Source organism: Strongylocentrotus purpuratus, unplaced genomic scaffold (assembly GCF_000002235.5).
Source record: "Strongylocentrotus purpuratus isolate Spur 01 unplaced genomic scaffold, Spur_5.0 spur5_scaffold_1, whole genome shotgun sequence".
Taxonomy (NCBI): Eukaryota; Metazoa; Echinodermata; class Echinoidea; order Camarodonta; family Strongylocentrotidae; genus Strongylocentrotus; species Strongylocentrotus purpuratus.
The window spans coordinates 32,236,654-32,259,879 of NW_022145594.1; the positions used below are offsets into that span (position 1 = coordinate 32,236,654).

The window sequence follows — 23,226 nt, forward strand, 5'->3', positions numbered from 1 at the left end:
TCATGTTCAACTTTTTTTGAGTTCTCTACAGCCTTACATATTTCTTTACTAGTTGGGAACTTTCCATTTTTACGATTACTGTAAATCATGACTTATTTTGTGTAGCGCCCTCTGCAACAGAACTCAACTATCCCTTTAATGTTTGGTTTGGGGGTAAATGACAAACGGGAGAGTTTTCCGTGAATGCGAATGCGGACTCATTGAAATCTCACATAACTTTCCAAATATTGGTCCGATTTATTTTCACGAACTTTCTCAAATTGGTATCTCATTTTCCTGCTTTCATACATATGAGCTTGAGGTTGGATTGCCCTTTAATATGAACATTTGTCATTCAATTTCATCAGTGGTCAATGGATTTCTACACTAACAATTATTTTAAATCTTACTTAACAGTTCGCCTTTTACTATAGGAACATTTTGTCCGGCGACATTTTTCCGGTGTATTTCGTCTAGGAAAGTGAGATTATCCTCCGATTAGGTTTAAGGTTAGGTTGAAGGTCAGAGTTATATCTAGTTTTATATAGCGCATATGAATATTTTAGGGCTCCGATTTTCTCGAAACTGCAGGTAAGAAATTCGCTACTGAATGATGGGCAGTATAGTTAAAATTATATCCAGCATCAACAGTTTATTGGTTTTGATTGGTTAAAAGTGTGTAATCACACTATTTTCCCTAGCCGTAAATACTACCAATAGTAAAAGAACTTTTTAAAACTGGGCAATTTATTTTAATTTTGTAAAGTTAAAATTGTAAAATGTTAAAATAATGCATTTTTGTTAAAAAATTATTGAAAATTTAAATTTGTTTTTACTAACATTTGATATGTTTAAAGAGTTTAGAAAGAAAAAAAAATAATCAAACAAAATCAATCAATCTAGACAAATAAAACTGAAACTGAAACTGAAATCTGAAACACTACTCTTCTGTTATGTATTAGGTATCAGTATTATTCTTTGCATTGTATGATTGTTCATACAACAGATTCTGTAACAACCCAGGAAATTTTGGGAAAGGGGTAAGATGCGGAAATACAATGAATTAAAATCTCCGAGTTGTTCGATATTTCATTATCGGAACTACGAAACCTATTCCATTTCAAAATTCCAAAGGTTTATACTACCGATAATTCACTTCTTTATATTATGAACTTTTGGAATAGCTTGCGAATCTTCGTTGTATGGACCTTTTGATCAACAACCAAAACGCCAATGAAAACGTATATTAGATTTTTTTTTGACAAGTAAAATCAGTTTTTACTACAATGCCGATAAAATAATATCTAGAATACCTTTACTAAATTTTTATTTTTAAAATCAGACTTACACATTGTAGATTTCTTTTTCTATCGGGCGCCATCCTGTCACGACTTCCAGCCCTATGCTGTACTATGAATTCAGACTTTAAAACAGTCTGGTCATTAGTGTGGAATAAAGTTTAGAACAACGACAAGAGTAATTCATTCTTGATTTTTTTTTTAAAATACGAATCGAAGAGATATATATTTTATTATAATATATTCTAAATTCAAAGCTTAAAACTTTCTGTTAAAGAATTTTCTACGCATTGTCCATGTTAAGTATATTTTTAAAGTGAAATCAAGTTTAGAATGACGAAAAGAGTAATTTGCACTTCATAAGGTTGTCTAGACTAATCAGATTAACCTCAAACTTCAAAGATTAACATTAAACTTCACCAACGATGAGGATTGTCTTCTAATAGCGGTATGGTTTAATTTCAATTCTCTTTGAAAATATGTTGAAGGAAAGACAACGAAAATTTACTTACCAAAGAAAGAAATCCTGACCCAGAGAACAACTGTAATAAGAACTATGTACGATCAGGCAGACAAAGACAGTTTCGTTGTTCATCGGAAGTAGCGAATATAATAATCTTTTGGAAAAGGCGCTATATAAATCCAATTATTATCAGGTGGGCTGTATAACGTACAGACCACCTTATAATTTCGTTAGAATTGCCTTTATTTATCAGGTGGGCTGTATAACGTACAGACCACCTTATAATTTCGTTAGAATTGCCTTTATTTATTTATTTATTTATTTATTATTATCAGGTGGGCTGTATAACGTACAGACCACCTTATAATTTCGTTAGAATTGCCTTTATTTATTTATTTATTTATTTATTATTATATATTTTTCTTATTTCTAACCACTTTTTTGTTGGCAAGATAACTTGGAAATGGCTCGATCAAATGCCTTGAAATTTGGCACACATATGTATAGGCATATGTACAAAGCACAATAACGTTTTCAACATTGACCTTCACTGATGACGTCATCTAGGCGCCATTTTGTAAAATTTTACGAAAATCAACTCATGATCATATCTTCATAACCAAAAGGTATTTCTCATTCATATTTATTATGATCAAGGTCAATATCCGTCCGGTCAATTTCAGGTCAAATAACGCGCGCGTGCGCGTACGTCCGCGCGTAAATGCGCGCGCAAAATTTTGAAATGCTCAAAATCGTCTCAAAATCATTTTGCATACGTTTTAGGCCATTCTAAGCATTTTATAAAAAATTGCTCACACGCGCATGCGCGCGCGTTTTCGCGCGTAAAACTTTTACACAACATAGAATCGCCATTTTTTTTCTTTCATAATATTCCACATATTTTTACAAACAAATTGATACCATGTTTGTCTCTTAATGACTATTAATAACGGAATGATCGACCGTTTAACATAAATTTCAGTGCGCGCGAGCTCTTGTAATACATAGCATATATGGGCAAAAACATGCCTATACAAAATCCATTGTAGCTCTTTAGGCTGCAAGGTGACCCCAATTTTGTTTTCATATTTTGATAGAAAATAAATTGGAGATATGATTTCATGTTTCATTTGACCCTCAATTAACTCATGACGTCATCATAATGACCTCCGAACTCAAAATTTCAATTTGCATATTATGATGTCAGCATATTTTTTTTAAATTGACTGTATCTCTAAAAATATTGATCAATTTTCTTCCAAATTTTGATATGTTTTACCTGAGACAATGTTCTACAAATATGGCTGCCATAAATTTTCATTTTGACAAAGGCATCAGGACGTATTTGTGCGATTAAAGGAGGCATGTCAATTTTTCACTTTTTGCGTGTATTCTCTAAGGGACATGAGTTTTTCTCAAAACTGGATTCTACATTTCCGTCTTTCGCGAGCAATATCTCTGTCGTTTTAGCTTTGTTTACGCTGAACTTCGAGTATGTTGTAGCTGAGACAATACGCTATCTCAAATGTGCCCTTTATTTTGTCTTAAATTTTAGTTGGACCAGCCCACCTATACTTGTTTCAAACAAGTATTACAAATCTAGTATATTTTTCTTATTTCTAACCACTTTTTTGTTGGCAAGATAACTTGGAAATTGCTCAATCAAATGCCTTGAAATTTAGCACACATATGTATAGGCATATGTACAAAGCACAAGAACGTTTTCAACATTGACCTTTACTGATGACGTCATCTAGGCGCCATTTTGTAAAATTTTACGAAAATCAACTCATGATCATATCTTCATAACCAAAAGGTATTTTTCATTCATATTTATCATGATCAAGGTCAATATCCGTCCGGTCAATTTCAGGTCAAATAACGCGCGCATGCGCGTACGTCCGCGCGTCAATGCGCGCGCAAAATTTTGAAAAGCTCAAAATCGTCTCAAAATCATTTTGCATACGTTTTAGGCCATTCTAAGCATTTTATAAAAAATCGCGCACACGCGCATGCGTGCGCGTTTTCGCGCGTAAAACTATTGCACAACATAGAATCGCCATTTTATTTCTTTCATAATATTCCACATATATTTACAAACAAATTGATACCATGTTTGTCTCTTTATGACAATTAATAACAGAATGATCGACCGTTTAACAAAAATGTCCGTGCGCGCGAGCTCTTGTAATACATAGCATATATGGTCAAAAACATGCCTATACAAAATCCATTGTAGCTCTTTAGGATGCAAGGTGACCCCAATTTTGTTTCATATTTTAATAGAGTATGATTCGGAGATATTTTTTCATGTCTCATTTGACCCTCAATTAACTTCTGACGTCATCAAAATGGCCTCCGAACTCAAAATTCCAATTTGCATATTATGACGTCAGCATATTTATGGAAAATTTTGATATGTTTTAGCTGAGACAATTTTCTACAAATGCAGTTGCTATTATTCTTCATTTTGACAAAGGCATCATGGCTTTTTTGAGATTGAAGGAGGCATGTCAATTTTTCACATTTACCGTGTATTCTCTATGGGACATGACTTTTTCTCGAAACTCGATTCTACATTCCTGTCTTTCGCGAGCAATATCTTCGTCGTTTTAGCTTCATTTACGCTGAACTTTGAGTATGTTGTAGCTGAGACAAAAAGCTATCTTAAATGTACCAATTATTTTGTCTCAATTTTTTGTTGGATCAGCCCACCTATACTTGTTCGAAACAAGTATTACAAATCTAGTTTATTATATATTTTTCTTATTTCTAACCACTTTTTTGTTGGCAAGATAACTTGGAAATGGCTCAACCAAATGCCTTGAAATTTGGCATACATATGTATAGGCATATGTACAAAGCACAATAACGTTTTCAATATTGACCTTCACTGATGACGTCATCTAGGCGCCATTTTGTAAAATTTTACGAAAATCAACTCATGATCATATCTTCATAACCAAAGGTTATTTCATATTCATATTTATCATGATCAAGGTCAATATCCGTCCAGTCAATTGCAGGTCAAAAAAACGCGCGCGTGCGCGTACCTCCGCGCGTCAATGCGCGCGCAAAATATTAAAAGGCTCAAAATCGTCTCAAAATCATTTTGCATACGTTTTAGGCCATTCTAAGCATTTTATAAAAAATCGCGCACACGCGCATGCGCGCGCGTTTTCGCGCGTAAAACTATTACACAACATAGAATCGCCATTTTTTTTCTTTCATAATATTCCACATATTTTTACAAACAATTTGATACCATTTTTGTCTCTTTATGACTATTAATAACGGAATGATCGACCGTTTAACATAAATTTCTGTGCGTGCGAGCTCTTGTATTACATAGAATATACGGACAAAAACATGCCTACACAAAATCCATTGTAGCTCTTTAGGATGCAAGGTCACCCTAATTCTTTTTTCATATTGTGATAGAATATAAATTGGAGATATGATTTCATGTCTTACTTTACCCTCAATTAACTCATGACGTCATCATAATGGCCTCCGAACTCAAAATTTCAATTTGCATATTATGTTGTCATCATATTTTTGGAAAATTGATAGTATCTCTCTTAATATTGATCAATTTTCTTCCAAAATTGTATATGTTTTAGCTAAGACAATGTTCTACAAAGGCAGTGTTCACAATTTTTAATTTTGACAAAAGCATCATGGCGTAATTTTGCGTTTAAAGGAGGAATGTCAATTTTTCACATTTTGCGTGTATTCTCTAAGGGACATGAGTTTTTCTCAGAACTGGATTCTACATTTCCGTCTTTTGCGAGCAATATCTCCGCCGTTTTAGCTTTGTTTACGCTGAACTTCGAGTATGTTGTAGCTGGGACAATTAGCTATCTCAAATGTGCCATTCATTTTGTCTTCAGTTTTAGTTGGACCAGCCCACCTATACTTGTTCCAAACAAGTATTACAAATCTAGTTATTATTATTATCGGAAGATTTGTCTCAGCTATAATGCGTGACTCTCGCGAAGAGAGGTGGTTTGCAAGTGAACATAATGTTGTATAGATTTATGTACCTTCTTTTGAATTCATCTTTGCATTTGTATGTATAGCGCCTTTGCGTCATGCTTGACGGACCTGGTGGGCTTCATGAGAAGCTAACATTATTACAATTAAGCCCACACATGTCCTCTTATGCGTTCCATGTAACTTGCGATTATAATAATCTTAGCCATGGTGTGCGTATAGTTGTTGCATGTGCAAAATTGTTGGGATAGCAAGAAGTTAATGATACAGTGTATTTGAATTTTTGATTTGCTTGTAACTTTACCAAGACTGGGCCAAATTTATTATCATTTTGATGATTCTAAAACCTTGTAGGACACACCAATACTTATATGCTAGATGATTAACCTTTCTTGATCGATTCCACACTGTTTCTTTCACAATGCAATCGCATGACCAGAATTCAACTTTATCTTGAAGTCTTTTTACAATGTGTCTACATTTAAGCGGTTCTATGTTTATTTCAGGCGGTTCTATGTGCATTGCAGGATTACTGATCATTTAACTTGCTAAACACTAGCAAATCAAAAAAGTGGCTGCTTTATTTCGGAAATCTGTCAGGAGGGGAGTTTACCCCCTCCCACCTCCCCTTCCCCCTCCCCTCCCCCTTACACCCCCTTCAAATATGATAGAAGTTATAACAGCTAACCAACAAATTACAAGTTTTCTATTTTTAAAAAGCACGGTGATTTGCTTGTGTGGCGTACGTGGAAGCGTCATGGTGTAGTGGTTCTGACTCTCGTCTTTCAATCATATAAGGTCGTGAGTTCGAATCCCACTCCAGGACGTTAGTTTCCTTCTGCAAGAAATTCATCCACCTTATGCTGCACTCCACCCAGGTGAATTAAATGGGGACCTGGTAGGAAATGATTCCTTGAAACGCAGAGCGCGTGACAGCTGCACTGCTAAAGCCAGGATAATTATGCTATTGAGGAGCGCTTAGAGACTTCTGATAAAGTAAGTGTTAGGCGCTATACCTTATAAGCAAATATGATTATCATTATTATTACTTGCGGATCCACAATGGCTTGAGATGCATTTTTGAAATGATGTATAGTACGATGAACAGAATACCCACATCCTAACGCTTGACGAGTTGGGCAACAAAATCTGATCTGCTTGTTTATTTATTTTTGTAAAGGGTACTTTTTAGTTATAACTCAGATATTTTACTTGCTGTAATGCATTTTCAAAAGGATTGTTTCTCTATTTGTATAATTTGATGAGTATTGGGCCTTTAAAGTTGAGTACTGGTCACATATGGAAACGTTTGCTTGTATTTGTCTCATAAAAGAATATGAGCACGAACTGACTCCCACACGGTGTTGAGTGCTCAGGGGTCACAGGCCAATGGCTTCATCGGGCAGGTAGTTCCATTATGTGAATGGGTAAATTAACTATTACAAAATGAGGGGACACATTACATTGTAAAATAGGGACACACATTGTTTTTATTGTGCAGAACATACTCTTTTATTGACTTACTTATTGCATGAAACTATATAACCAAAATGCATTTTGTATTCTAACAATTGGAGTACAAAGAATAATAACAGGTGATTGAAATGCATAAACACCACAAACACCTGGGGAGGAAGCATTTATAAATTTGAATACATATATATGATAAACGACTCCGATGAAACTATAAAACCAAAATGAAATTTGCGTCCTGGCAATTGGAGTACAAAGAATGATAGCAGGTGAATGAAATGCTTCAACAGCAACACAAACACCTGGGAAGCTAGGAAGCATCCATAAATTTGAATAATTTAGTTGATAAACGACTCCGCATGTGGACGTTTGTTGGAGCAGAAAGCAGGGGATTCTTAACAACACGAACCCATTCAACATAATGTCGGAACGTAAATTAAATTTGGCGCGGTTGGAAAATGCATCTTTCTACCCTGCAACTTTAATGGTACGATCCAGTAAATTAAAACAATAAAATGGCTCTTATTTTAAAATTACTCAATAAATGAAACCCAAAACTTCAGTGATATCAGAAAAAATATGTTATATCTTACTAATAATTAAAAAAAGATGTATAAACATTGTGAAAGTGTCGCATTTTACGATAAAAGACACCGATTTAGCAAAGATCACGTCATTAGTGCGCTTGCATCAGGGAATTCAAGGTCAAAAGTTCAATTCAGACGCTGATGAGTTGTTGGTCGAGCATTTTTGTTTCCTTTATTCCGACAAAATTATACAATCAATCAAAATAAGTTTGATACCAGAAGAAAGCTAACGATTAGTATTTTCATTAACCGCTTGCCCCAAAGTCTCTTGACAACAGTGAAACGAGTGAGAGCTTGCGAGATCGGCCAAAGTGTGATTGAAACTCGCTATTTGCTCTTCTCCAACGCAAAAAGAGACGACATTGTGCAGGATAAATGTATTTTTTTCCGACAAAAGTACAGAAAATGTGCATATGGTCTTTTTATATTATACTTTATGACATGTTACCCGAGTGACTTCCGGGCGCCCCAATGCTGGAAAGAAACGCACATTTTAGAAAACTTCACTTTTTCATGGAAAAATGCTTATTTGTTCTATGCACGCAAGTCAGATTGAGCGGATGATACAACGTTTCCATATGGTGATATTAAAGTGACTCGGTAACATTGTTGAAGGTTGATGAAAAAAATTGCTTAATTTTTGTATAAAATGTTACTTACTATATTCCTTCTACTATACTAACCCTCTGACATGCAAAAAATCCTGAACAAATTCTCAAACTACAAAGATATCTATGGTTTTCTTTGAAGGCGTCGATGTGAGGCACCCTCTAACAGTGATTAACAGTAAATTCTCCCATTTTTGAATTTTCCCAACCGTTTTTCCATGACAAAAATACATAAAACAGGCTATACAAATCTGTCAACACTTAACTATCTGGAATGGAATGTAGAGCCGTTTTATTGCTTTTTGACGACTTACATTTACCTAAAATGTATGTAAATTGTCTTGATGCTGAACAGGCTTTGCCAAGTAGCAGAATAGAAGTAGAATAATATAGTGGGCAGAATTAAGGAATCGATCAGATCAGTTTTTCCCAATTTGTACCATGAATAATGATCCGTTTTCACTAAAATTTTCAGATTATCTTTAATTGTACATCTAGCATTGAAGTCACTACCTTAGCACCACTATCTCTCATCTGAACAATGTTACAAAGTCCCTTTAATGTGAAATGAAAATATCTTAAATCAATAGGCCAAATTTATACTTGCCTCGATACAAAATATTTCATTCGCCTGTTACGAATAATTGCGAAATAATTACGAAAATGGCCTAAAGAAATGTTTATTATGTGGCACATAGTAATGCATGTATAGGAATCTATGTATACTCTGAGATAAAGTAACGATCATAATCGACTAAGTCTCTCTGAAATCCACACGTAATGTACACAGAAAACACACACACGAGCCATGCAAACTTGGTCCAAAGTTTGAAGCTACTTCTAGTCACATTTCGAATATGAGGGAATTTGAACAGCCATACTTTTCTGCGACTAAACTAAAAAGAAGAAGAAAGGGCACAGCTTAGCCATCTTTTGATCTCTTTTAAAAGGTTGATTCAGAAAATCGATGACCTACTGTATACAAATGAGGAATGGAACAATTTGGTCGGAAACTGATACAAGTAATTCGCATTGAAGGTGTAACGGAATATTTCCCCTCCGCCGCTCGCTCGCTTCGCCTTCTCGGACAAGAAAGACTGCAAGCCGTGTTTGTGAAACCAAAACTAGCGCAGGACGAATCTCGAAGGTCTATCAAGCGCCCGTTAATAATTATAAAGTTTTATCTTCAGTTTCAGTTAATTGTTTCGGATTTTACATATATCATATATATTTCACATCTTGCCTATGATGAATACAGATGCTTGTGAATTGTAGGCTCAAAACGGCATATACGGCATTAATGTTATAATAGTCTTTTAAAAAGAGACAAAACGAACCATAAGGTAGGTTAATTAAGGTATTTATTATTCATCAGCATACCGCATATACAAAGAATAAAAGACTGGTGAGAGTTCAGATATTAGAGAGGTATCCGTTGCATCATTTGTAGGAATTTAAATTGAACATATTCAGACAATTATAAGCAAATGCATACGGAAGAAAGGCATTCTGTTTTGACTGAGACAAGAATATATTTTGTTATCATATATGGCTTTTATACAGCATCATCTCTTTAATATGAAGTAGTAGTATGGGGAAACACTTACAAAAGTAATCTAAATTTTATATATTTAAGTCAAAAATGGCAGCTAGAGCAATTACAGTACATTCAGTCCACTTAGAACAGACTCCGAACGTCTTTTTTCAAAGTCTAGAAATATTCACTATTTAATCTTTCATCATAACTTCTTGTAGTTTAGTAGACGGTACCATAAACCATGTACATGACCTGAAAAGGTTGATATGTACAAGGTTTTTTTTTTGTTGATTTGTGTTCTAGATGAGCATTGAAGTAAATTTAGCTTGGTTGCCAGCTTGGCAACCTTGGGCAACTTTTTTGATAGCCATATTAGCATAATCATCTAATTAGTATATTTGCAATATGTAATAATGTTGCTAATCTCATAGTCATAGAACACCCTTGAAAAGTCGTATTATCCATGTTTGCAGGCTTCCTGGATTGAGATTAGCAACATTATTACATATGCTAATTAGATGATTGAGCTAATATGGCTATTAAAAAGTTGCCCAAGGTTGGCAAGCTGGCAACCAAGCTGAATTTACTTCAATACCCATCTAGAACACAAATCAACAAAAAAACCTTGTTCTTATCAACTTTTCCAGGTCTAAAAAACTGCTATAGGACTATTGTATCCAAGTTCATGTATGATCTGGTAAAAGGTGGAATACCACACTATTTAGATGATTATTGTCAGATGATACAGCACAGATAAACAACAAGGACAAAAGAAAGTGGCTCACTCTATCAACCAAAATGTAAAACAACGCAAGGACAATTTTGTACTTCGTTTGTAGGAACATAGCTGTGGAATGATCTCAAAGATGAAATGAGATTAAAAACATCGAGGTTATCTTTTCGGAGACATCTTTCCACCTATCTTCTATGTAAATGACGCGGGCTCAATTCACACTGACCCCCTTTCGTTTTTCCTTTTATTTTACTCGTCTTCCTTTTCTATATGATTACACATGCTTGTCAACGAGTATAACTGCCCTTAAGCTTTTACAGGAATTGTGCATGTACGCAATTTTTTATGATTTTATTTTTATCAATACATCCTTTTCATTTTATTAACAAAGTGATGATTGTAATTGTTCAAAGAGTTGGTACCTTTCATAAATGCTTTAGCATTTAAACTTTTTTTCTTTTTTTTCTAAACTGTTTACCGTATTATATGTTTGTAGACATATATATGAAAAATACAAAACAAAATTTTTCACATTTATATATAATAATCTTGCCAAAGAATGGAACTAGGCTCCAACAGCACTTGTGCTAATTTGTAGTTCCCAATACAACACATATTTACGTGTATATCTTTTGTACATTAAATAGTATGCAAATCAATGTCTAAATATTAATTTTAAAACCATCATTGTTCAATCAACATTACTCTTCTGTCATGTATACATGTATCAGTATTATTCTTTTGCATTGTATGATTGTTCATATCTTGTCATTATTGTGGTTTATATTTGTTGATAACTTCAAAAATTCAAATTCAATTCAATTTCAAATGTTTGTATTAGAGTAGTAAATTGGATCTGTGTTGAAAAAAAGCTGATAGTTCGGTCAATGCAGGACATTGACACTGTTGCTGTTTCCTACATTAATCGTTATATCACGTGACAATAATTCACCTGACTTTGGGAACAGTTATGCTAACTGTCATGTCAACACATAATGTACGAAACAAGTAATCCCGACCATAACTGCGATCATAGTGCCATCAGCGGACTGGAGGCAGCTCTTTGCATCTCCCAACGCCCATCCGGTCGGGTTTTCTGTCGAACCAATATCTTCAGTATTTTCAGAGATCGACTGCAAGAGCTTGCTGCTGCTATCTTTCACACTCGGGTAACACTGAACCGACAGGTCGGAGTATTCGCCTGTCTCATCACCGTTGATGAACTCGATATGGACCAGGACATTGATGTCAAGCGTATACCCTTCACTGATGGCGCGACAAGTTAGAGAAATATTCATCTCTTCTTCATTAACGTAAAGACGCCTGGAGTCCAATTTGACCCACAGTGATCCGGCTACTACTTCTAGATCTGCCATCGAATGGTCCATTGACACAGTCTCGTTGAAATCAACACCAGATTCTGCAGGAGCCCATGAAATTTCGGGAAAGGGATAAGATGCGGCGGGACACAGAACCAAAATCTCCGAGTTGTTTGATATTGCACAGGCTTGCTCTTCCGACAAAGACAACGGACAAGGGAAGCCATCTTTCAATAAGTCCGACAGAGGTTTGCCAGCATGACCCTCTGGTGCAGAGCACTTGGTATTAACAAAGTTGATACTGTCCTCCAGTTTCACTAACCAACGCTGGTGGCAGTCACATATTAGCCTGTTGTCTACCGCACTAACGGACGTCCTGAAAGGTGCTTGATCGGAGGAGGACCTAGGGATAATTTCACGCTCCAAATATGATAGCCTGTTGTCATCCAGGTTCAGTGTGAGAAGATTTGTCAGGATCTTGTAACCATTTCCACACCTCCAGGCAGAGAACAACCAAAGGTTGTTTCCTTTAAGGATTAGGACCTTCAGAGGATGCGATACGCCGCTGACACCGCAACTAGAGAGAACCCTGATGCGATTGTTTGAGAGATCAAGGGTATATAACCTAGGATATAGCTTGGTTAAGTCCCTCAGTTTAAGTTCTTCCAAGAGATTGCCAGAGACATCCAAGCTGATCATCGCGGGAGCAAAGACTTGAGGAAGTTCAGCAAGACCAGACTCTTGATAGCTAAGATGTCTCAACTGTGTGTGGTACATTGTGCTCCTGTTATCATTGTATTCTTCTAGAATCGATATGTTGATAAAGTATACACTTATTGTGGTCTGTGTGAGTGAAGTATAGAACGAAGATGTGCTAATAACGACATTTTCAAGCTGCAATGTGTTTAGCGTGTGTAGCGATAAAGGTGAACACGTATCGGCCACATCCTGAATCATCCCCCCATTGACTAGGACAAACTGAGCATGGTGTCCGCAAAGAAATCTACCAGAAACATTTAGTAAAGACGACCCGTACACAGCAAAGTTATACATTTTCGTCAAAACATCATGCATTCCTGTAGACATAAACTCTGTATGCCTTGATCCGATTGAAAGATTTTGTAATGAAATATTCTCTGTTGTATTCGTATCATAGTATGATATACGGTTTCCATCTATTGATAAATAGATAAGATTGTTAAACATGGTAAAGGCGTCAAGTTCAAACCTATCGATGCTATTGTTCGACAGATGAAGAGACCTTAGATTTGGAAAATTATGAGATATCTCACGTGGTATTCGTTTAAGATAGTTTCCACTCAGGATAATTGTATCCATTTGAGGGAACACTCCGTGCACTATTGGAAAAACCAGCAAGTGTGTGTTTTTGAGAGACAGTGTGAAGAGATGAGGAAGGGACAGCAATATGTTGGGCGAAATAAAATTGAGTGGATTGTCATCCAAAATCAGGGTGTTCAAACTGGGAAGATAAGAAATGCCACATATTTCATGTATCAGGTTGCTAGTCAGGTCGACAAGGCACATAGACTGCAATCCTCTGAATGAGTCGCTATCTACTCTTGTTAGTTTTGCGTAGCGTAACACGAGATGCGTCAATGGTCGGATAAATTCGATTTGATTCTTGTTCCTTAATGGGTTGTAACTTACAATGATGTCACTTATTCTACGCAGGTTGGAAAATGCACGAGTTGAAATGCTATGAATTTTATTCTTTGACAGGTTTATCGATTGAAGATTTTGAACATCAAACCGTCCTGATATAAATGTTATTTCATTGCCTGACAAATTGATTGTTTCTAATCTAGTTAGGTTTGCTAGATCGGAAGCTGATATGGTGACAATTAGATTCTGGTTCAAATCAACATTTACCAGTTTACTTAGTCCAGAAATACGGGAAATGAATGTCATCAGGTTATTGTTTGCTGATAGGGAGGACAGAATAGGCAGTAGGGTTAAATTGTGGATATTCTTTATCGAGCAAAAGTTGAAGTTTACAACGCGAAGGTGTTCATGGCTTTTCATAGTAACATATTCCATTTTTCCTTGAACAACTGAAAGAATCTGCAGCCGAGGCATCTCGGTCAATATTCTTGCTATCCCATTGGCATGATCGGAAGAACTTTTCACAGTAATGGTCAGTTCTATGAGATTTTTGAGAAGTGGGATTTCCTGCAGTTTGATGACCTCACTCTGATACGAGACATACAAACCCTTTAATGAATGGATGCCCGTGATGTTACCAAGTCCAGAAAGTCTGTTTCTGTTGAGATGTAATTTGTCAAGCTCTGGATTGAAGGTATCCTTGAAGATTTCACGGATCTTGTTCTCATTTAGGATCACAGTTTTTAAACCAGGCAACAAGAAAGAACCGCTCGATATCTGCGAGATTAGGTTACCTGTAAGATCTACTTTCTTTAACTGCACGAAACCCGAGAGTGAACCCCTGTCGATGGACGTAATCCTGTTAAAGCTCAGGCCGAGGATTTCTAGCTTCTCCGGAAACTGATCACCTTGAAAAAATGTGATCTTGTTGTGATCCAGCATCAGCTCTTTGAGTTTTGGAGCATGGGCCTTCAGGTTGTTTCCAATGATGCGAATATTGTTGAATACCAGGTAGAGTTCTTGTAGTGACGTGAGATTGTGAAACACGGGAATGGCTGTGAGGGCGTTGTGGGATAGAGTAAGGTATTTCATCTGGTGGAGGATCGTAAACAGCCCATCATCGATAAACTTTAAACCGTTTTCGCTTAAATCGAGATGGATGGTGCCTTTCCGATTCTGGAAAAGATCAGGTGATAATTTTGAATGTGGTACATCGAGATCGAGGCCACGGAAGGCTACATCTTCAAAGGTGTGTTTTAGCTGAGCCCCTACCCGGAAGACCCCTTTGCAGGATATGTGTTGTAATGTACCAAAACATGAGCAGTCTCTGCAGATATCAATGCGTTCAGGAACAGCGAAGTACAGCATGGCAATCATCATGAACAAAGCAAGGCATGGTTTACCAGTTTGTCCCCGTCGTCTAGGTGCCATCGTACCGTCTTTGGTGATAAAAAAAAACCCTGGGAGTGTAATGACAAAGACAATGCAATGACGGGCGCACTCGTAATTCGGAAGGTTAACAAGGCCGAACACAAAACTTTCTATACAAGGGGCTTTATTTCTCATTAAGTCAAAGTTGACGTCCAACCAGGTATTTAGTTGGTTTTAAAAGAAGAATAAAATGAGAGAAACAGGTCAGTGAAAGTTTGAGCAGTAACCGATTGAAAATATGAAAGTTATGAATTATTTTTGAAGGTATGATTAAGCAAACACAAATTGGAAACTCTAAGACGTATCGATCTGTTTTCCTCCCCTTTGCCCTTTTAATAAAAAGCTTCAGAAGTTCATATTTTATCTAAAGAAAATTTGCATTCATACATTCACCGTAGAGGTGTCGTGGTCTATTTGATATGTCACCGGGCTGTGGCTCACATGGTTCGCGGCTCGACTACCGCTGCACTGACGTCTTTTAGCGACACATTAATCTACATGCATTTGCCACAATCCACCCAGGTAGTGTTATTGGTTACCCAGAAGTTGCCCAAAATTATGAACCGTATTTCATTATCGCAACTACGAAACCTATTTCATTATGAAAATGTATATTTTATATTTTTATGACAAGTAAAATCAATTTACTAGAATGCCGATACAATAACAATTAGAATACTATCACTAAATCTTATGAAAAATACAGAACTACACGTTGAAGTTTCTTTTTCTATCGGGCGTATGGCAAGCCGTTTCGCTGTTTAAAATTAATTTTTGATGCTACTAATTCCATTTCGAGATATCACGAATTCCCATTGGTTTATCACATACACCCATTTTTTTATATCAAGAAATCGAATTTGTGATATCATAAATTCAATTTGTGATATCACCCACCGAAAGGTCTATCACATAAACCCAATGTTGATATCACACATTCCATTTTGTGATATCACGAATTGGAATTCGTGATATCATCGATTCCATTTCGTGATATCACAAATTCGAATTCAATTTGTGATATCACCCACCGAAAGGTCTATCACATAAACCCAATTCTGATATCACACATTCCATTTTGTGATATCACGAAATGGAATAAGTGATATCAAACAATCACTTTAAATAGCAAAACGGCTCGCCATACGGGTCCATCCTGTCAAGACTTCCATCCCTATACAGAATTATGAATTCAGACTGAAAACAGTCTGCTCATTGATTAAACTACATTTTGTGCTTGTGAAATATAGTTTAGAACAACGGAAAGAATCATTCATAATTTGAAAAATGTCATTAACACTAATCAAAGAGACATATATTATTATTATAATGTATTTTGATTTCAAAGCTTGAATCTTTCTGCTAAAGAAATTTCTATGCATTCTCCATGTTAAAGGTACTATATGCTTCAATTGCAGGCCCAAAAAATGAAAAGGTTCAATTCCAACGGCATTTGAAAGATAACACTAATTTATAACTTCCCTCGCACGAAAGGGCTTGAAAATATCTTTAAGTCGTCGAATCGGATTCAGGGATTGCGGTCCTTTTATTAATTATTCTGATTATCAGACCCTTGTGCCGAATGGTCGTACGTTTTGTGCTGCGCAAAGATTCAATAATTTTAATTTTGGCCATTACAAGAAGTGGGTTATGTAACTTTTACAGCTCATTTTATGTATGCTATTACGAAAGAAAAAAAAGATCAGTCACTCACTCAATAGTGTCTGACAGTGAAGTCTGGAAAGTAAACGGGTGTCCTTGCATAATTTGAATACTAGGACACTGCTAACGTTTAGATTGAACAGATATGACATAATTACGTGACAAATTCATAATTCCTGCAAAGTTCTACAGAATTTGATGTTAACTGCAAAAGAGATACACATTTTTAACGTAAAATCAAGTCTAGAATGACGAAAATAGTAATGTGCAATATCTAAGGTTATCTAGACTAATCAGAGAAACTTAATAATTGACTAACAATCAAATACATTTAACTTCACAAACGATGAGGATTGTCTTCAAATGGCGCTATGGTTTAATTTCAATTCTCTTTGAAAATATGTAGACGGAAAGACAACAAAAATTCACTTACCACAGAAAGAAATTCTGACCCGGAGAACAACTGTACTAATAACTATCTACGACCAGGCAGATACACACATTTTCGTTGGTTAATCCGAAATAACGAATATAATAATCCTGTCGGGAGCTTCAGCTATGATGTCTGACTCTCGCGACGAAAGTTGGTTTGCAAGTGAACATAATGTTGTAAAGATATAATGTACCTTCTTTTGTATTCATTTTTGCAACTTGTATGTATAGCGCCATGAGCGTCATGCCTGACGGACCTGGAGGGCGTTTCATGAAACAATTAGTCGGTGGTTTTCACCGACTAATATTATGTTTTGATTTGATTTGATTCGGTTTATTGAAATAAAAGAACGTGCAGCTGGGAAGCTGAAATTATTCAATTTACAAAGTAAATATACAACACAATAAACGATTAAAATATGAATGACTAAAACGTACGACTATAAATCATGCATAATGAAACAAAATGAGAATAAAATATTACATCAAAATCTAAATATATTATAAACATTAAATCAAAATCTAAATATATTACGAATATTACATCAAAATCTAAATATACTACAAATATTACGTTAAAATTTAAATATATTACAAATATTAAAAACATTAAAAACCTTCTGTGTCATCAAAAAAGTAGAAAGAGAGAGAGAGAGAGAAAGAAAGACGGAACTAGAAAGAGGAATAGAAGGAAGAAGAAAAAGAAAGAAAAGTTGATCAGGGAATATATGAAAGATTGAAGGAGAGGGGTAGAGAGGGACAGAGTAGAACAAGAAAAATAGAAAGAGACTAGAATCTCTGCCAAGTGAACCTCAAGTTAAAATATGATTTAAAAACTAAAAATAACAGATTTTTTTTAAAAAAAAGAAAAAAAAAATGTTTGACAATATAATATATCAACGTCATTTTAAAAAATTCGTTAAAGTCAAAAGAGTAAAGTTTTGCCAATCCCGCAACACATTAAAGTTCAATGCAAATAATTTTGTAACTCAAAAGGATTATATGTAGAAAAAAAGAAAAAGAAAAGAAAAAAAAATCATATTCACTGTTACTATCAAAGCATCAAAGTACATGTAAGAAAAAGAAAGACAAACAAAAGAAGAAAAAAACAAAATATGTATTGTGTGAAGAAAGAAGAAAGAAAAAAAGAGGGAAAAAGTGATAATAGCTGAGGAAAGAGGTAAGAAAAGAGAAAGAAAAAAAAGATGAGAACCCAAGAGAAGAGGAAGGAGAGGGGGTTTCACACAAAGCATGAGTAACATGAGAAAGCACGGAATGTAACAACCTAAAAGTACAAGGATAATATTATCAAAAAGATATTGCACGAGGTAAAGTAATATGAGTATATTACACTGAAGAACAATAAAATCAAAGTTATTAGAGGAAAGGTGCAATATGTCAACAACGTATTAAAGAGCATAATTATACACCATTAGGCAATAAACGTGCATGTACACGCATAGTGATACACAGTAAAACTATTAGCTTATAAGGGGGAAGAAAGAAGAAAGAAAAAAGAAAAAGAAAAGGAAAAAAAAAAAAAAAAAATCAAAATTGTGATGACACTACTGACATTTCAAGGAATAGAGAAATCATGCATCTTGTACACGATAGAGATGAAACAGATACGAATAGAAGAAGAGAGGGGAGAGGAAGACAAGAAAAAAGGGAGTATAAAATTTTTCACCGACAATTTAGTCAGCGCTGACTAAATTTGACCAATCAGAGGCATGGAAAATAGTCGGTGACAATAGAATTGTCGGTGAACATGATATAAGTCGGTGAAAAGCACCGACTAATTGCTTCATGAAACGCCCCCCTGGTGCGCTTTATTTGATTCGGTTTGATTTGATTTATTTATTTCTGTTTGATTTTCTTTTTCTTTTGCATTTTTACAAATATATAACAAACAAACATTGCAGATTTACACATGACAAAGAACATTATGTAGAATAAAGTAAGGTTGGCTGTAACTTATCGAAAACATCAAACGGGAGGGTTGACACAGTAAGCAAAGCTTGATAGTATGACTACCCTCAAAGGATACGTTACATATTATTACAAATATGGAGGAAACAAATATTGGTAAAAGGGGATAAGAAGCCAATATTGTTACTATTATAATCAAGCCCATGCACACATGTCCTCTTATATGTAACATATAACTTGCGATTATAATAATCCTAGCTATAATGTATGAAGGGGTGACCAAAGTTTGCGGATATTTTTCTTTTCTTGCACATTACAAAAAATCCAGATCAACATATATCATGTTCCATACGTCATAAGATTTGTAATTTATCATATAATCAGATTATATAACATTCCAAGGCTTTATTTACTTCAAATCAATGATAAGATGAGAATATCGGAAGCCTTACCACTACCGACGTCCGTCAAAAAGTGTGACCTAAGTTCGCGCATGATATTCACTGCCCTCTTGTGATGGGCTTTATATATGTAAACATTCCAAAAAGTTACGTAGTTTCAATCAGAAGCCGAACTTTATATTGAAACTTTGAAAAAGATAATAATTTCTCTCTATCATCGAAATATTGCCCGATAAAAATACCCTTGTTAAATTTTGCAAATAAAAGACATTAATTTTCAATGTTTATGTGTTAATGACAATGTAGTCCCTATCTGCATGTCATTTGTTTGTTTGAAAAAAATTATCATGTGTCTCTTTTTTATATGTCAGCCATGCACGAGTTCTTGCTCTTTTCTCTCTTTGTCTCTCCACTTTCCCCTTTTAAATTTGTATTCTTACGAAACCCATAGATTAAATGAAATTCACAAACACAGATAAGGTGGAAGCAGGCGCGCAGGTTTCGTTTTTTGCGTAAGAAATTGGAATTTTATCATTATTTTTTGGGGTCAATCCATCTAATAAACTGATTTTCATGTAAAAAAAAAACACAATTTGTTATGATAAAAAGCGTGAAAAGGCTAGCTTATTCACATTTTTATGTCGCATTTTGACCTTTGGAGTTGTCGACGGTGCTCAAAGATTTCGTTGTCTCAGTCCCACCCATGCATCGCGTATCGTTCTCCTGTTATAAGCGCTTTTAGTGTTAGTACGCGAACTTTGGTCACGCGCGAACTTTGGTCACACCACCATACGTTACCTTTGTAAGCTCGATGTGCGGATTAGCAATACACCAGTTTACGGTTGTGGGCGCCATTTTAATTTACGAGTAATTTGGTTTGTGCGTAAATTAAGATTGCGCCTATACAAATTATGATGTGAGCGCACAGCGCAGCGCCCAGGCAGTGATGTCATCGTTTTCAGTTAACGGTTTAGGCCGCTATTTGTGACGTCATCTTGACCGTGATGACATGGCCCAGTTAGATTTATTTACTCGTGCGCTCACATCATAATTTGCATATGGGCGCAATCTTAATTTACGCATAAATACCATTGACCTCTAGGTCATTGGATTTGTTTACTCGTCAATTAAAATGGCTCCCATGTCTGCGCATGCGCACTGATGTAACCGTAAACTGGTGTTTTCAATACAATGACCGGTGTAATAACATTTTCTTGTAATCCTGCATAACCAATGCATTGGTTTTTGATTGGTAAAAAGTGTGTCACATGGTCAAAAATAAATAATCTTGCAAAAAGTACTATTTACCTCAAATAGGTGGTACATATTTCTATAAAAATAATCAAATAATGACAATTTTAAGGCCCGGTCTCACCGCCAGAACTTTGCTGGAGCGTTCCTGGAGCGATGAAAAAAAATTCATCACCGCTCGTAACCGTTCACCACCGTTTAACAGAAGTTGGCCCCCGTTAAGGCAACGCCGTATACGCTCGGCCACCGCTGATGGTCCCTCCTACCGCTCCGAAAGTTTTGAGCTGCACAAAATATTGCGAGCGGTGAGGAGCGGGCAATTTTCCGCTCCGGCAAAGTTCACCACCGCTCCAACAACGCCCAGTTAAAGTTTGGCACCGCTAGACGCAAGTTCGTGGACGCTTTGGTCCGCTAGGCCAACGCAGAAATCTTGAACGCTGGACCACCGCTGCTTCGCCAGCTTTGCCCGGGCGGTGATTAAACGTTGCACAAACTTTGGTGGAGCGGTTGTAAGCGTTTTACGAGCGGACACGGGATTGCTGGAACGGTGTCGGGCGTTGAAGCAGCGATCCATTGCGGTGATGAACTTTGGTTTGGCGTTGGTATGGAGGTGTCGGAGCGGGACCAACGCTCGCTACCGCTCGCTACCGTTAAACCAACTCTAAAGCAACGCCGGCTTCAGCGGTGCACCGCTAAGGCAACGCCCGTGTTTTCGATTTGTCTCCCATTTTGTGTGCGGTGACGAGCGTTGTCGAAATTCGGCCCCCTCTCCCTACCGTTCAAGGAACGCTCCAGCAAAGTTCTGGCGGTGAGACCGGGCCTTTATGTCGATATTCATTAGTTCGTCCCATTATGCATAATGGCATCTGATAGACGCTGTAGATGGCTTATCATAATCACAGGTTCTTTTGGGACACAAATTGTGGGTTTCCTGTCGTGTTTACTTGCTAACCAAACCTTTTGTGATGATACTGTATGAGGCACAAATGACACACGACGAAGTCATTCAGAGTTTTATGTGGTACTTATTTGAGGATGGATCAACTAATAAGACAAAAAGAAACAGACAACAGATAAGTTTTTGTTTCTTTTACATATTAAACATCAGAAAAACTATATGATCATTCAATCATAGGAATAAATACATCAATAATAACTATTGCCCTACTTGGCATTTTCCCACACCATAGAAATACTGTATATTTTGGATACTTTTCCATATGTGGTTTACAGTTACATTGTAACATCAAAAAGCAATAAGCAAGGTATAACAATAAAATGCCCAAATATGCATAAGTAATCATGAATACAGAAATATAAATTTCCTTTTTGTATAGTTCTCTTTACTATTATAATGACTCACCCCTCTTGAGCTCTCGAGGAGAGACTCCTAGCGAGACAACGAGACTAGAATTGGACCAACTAGCTAGTGCACCATCTCCAACCAAATGCCATCTCCAACCAAATGATGAAGTAAGACTTCTGTAACATCAATTATAACTTAAATGATAACTTCTATAATTTTCAAATTCTTATAAAGTGACATGCAACTTGCAAGCTTTTGATATATCACAAACATTTAATATTCTCTACCTTTTCAAACTCAAGCTCAACAACCTTTACTTTGCCAACAAAATATCCAATACTAATGATACAAATTATCTCTTTACCTAGCTATTACTGTATATCAGGTCTTATTTTGTATTGCTTATAAAAAGAACTATTCCACCTCAAGGTGTGTAGAATACATTACAGGTATAAATATGCATACGCAATACTCTATACAGAGAAGCACCAATCGTAAGAGATGTAGCTTACGCTGCTACAGGTTTTCTACACCAACTCATTATGAAAAGCAATTAATGATAGGCCTCCAGAGATTGACATAATTTCACCTGGGTACACTATACAGTGTTTCTCTATAAATTCTTCAGGTAGTATAACTTAATAACTGTCACATAATAACAGCAAAGGAATGTGAAACACAACTTAATGATACACTCCAGAGTTGTCAACTACACATGTAATCAAGTTTCCTCTATGAGGTTTCAATTCTAATGATGCATGTCAAATACATTATAATTTCACTTGGAACTTACCATAAATGCTGCAGAAATAGTTTTAAGTATGAAGTTCTACTCAGTTTGGTTCTCTGTCAAATCAAACCGCCTAAGTCATGAGTGGATGCATGGTCTATGCTCATCCCTCTCAACCTGTGATGTGGCAACAACAAATCCTTTCTCTCTATATTACCCTATACCCTCTCTGACCCAAGGTCAAAGTGCACTTCCCCTGTGATGTTGCAAAAAATCTATCCTCTCCAAATTACCATATACCCTCTCTGACTTGAGGTCAGAGTTAACTTCCCCTTTTAGGGACTCCCTCAGAAGTACACTTAAAGAGATCTCCTTATTCAGAGACATGGATCCCTTCATTCAGGGACCTCCTCAACAAATTGAATTAAGAAACATTTCGACCTTTCACATTCTCCCATGTTAAATAGT

General features: G+C 36.0%; 1 protein-coding gene across 1 annotated transcript; it reads right to left on the bottom strand.

The window, feature by feature from the left end:
- Nucleotides 1–12,882: 12,882 nt before the first annotated feature.
- On the bottom strand, nucleotides 12,883–15,047 carry LOC100889421 (carboxypeptidase N subunit 2-like). The gene is made up of 2 exons (XM_003728941.2): nucleotides 14,255–15,047; nucleotides 12,883–12,971 (listed from the first exon to the last, which is right to left on the bottom strand). The coding sequence occupies exons 1-2, from the start codon at nucleotides 15,045–15,047 to the stop codon at nucleotides 12,883–12,885; spliced, it is 882 nt and encodes a 293-aa protein (XP_003728989.2).
- Between the last annotated feature and the right edge of the window lie 8,179 nt (nucleotides 15,048–23,226).

Bases quoted from the DNA above. Each gene is read 5' to 3' on its own strand.
- LOC100889421 (XM_003728941.2), bottom strand. From the start codon at position 15,047: ATGGCACCTAGACGACGGGGACAAACTGGTAAACCATGCCTTGCTTTG. The intron at 12,972-14,254 runs GTAACATCACGG...CACCATGCTCAG, and splicing joins AAACAGACTTTCTGGACTTG to TTTGTCCTAGTCAATGGGGG.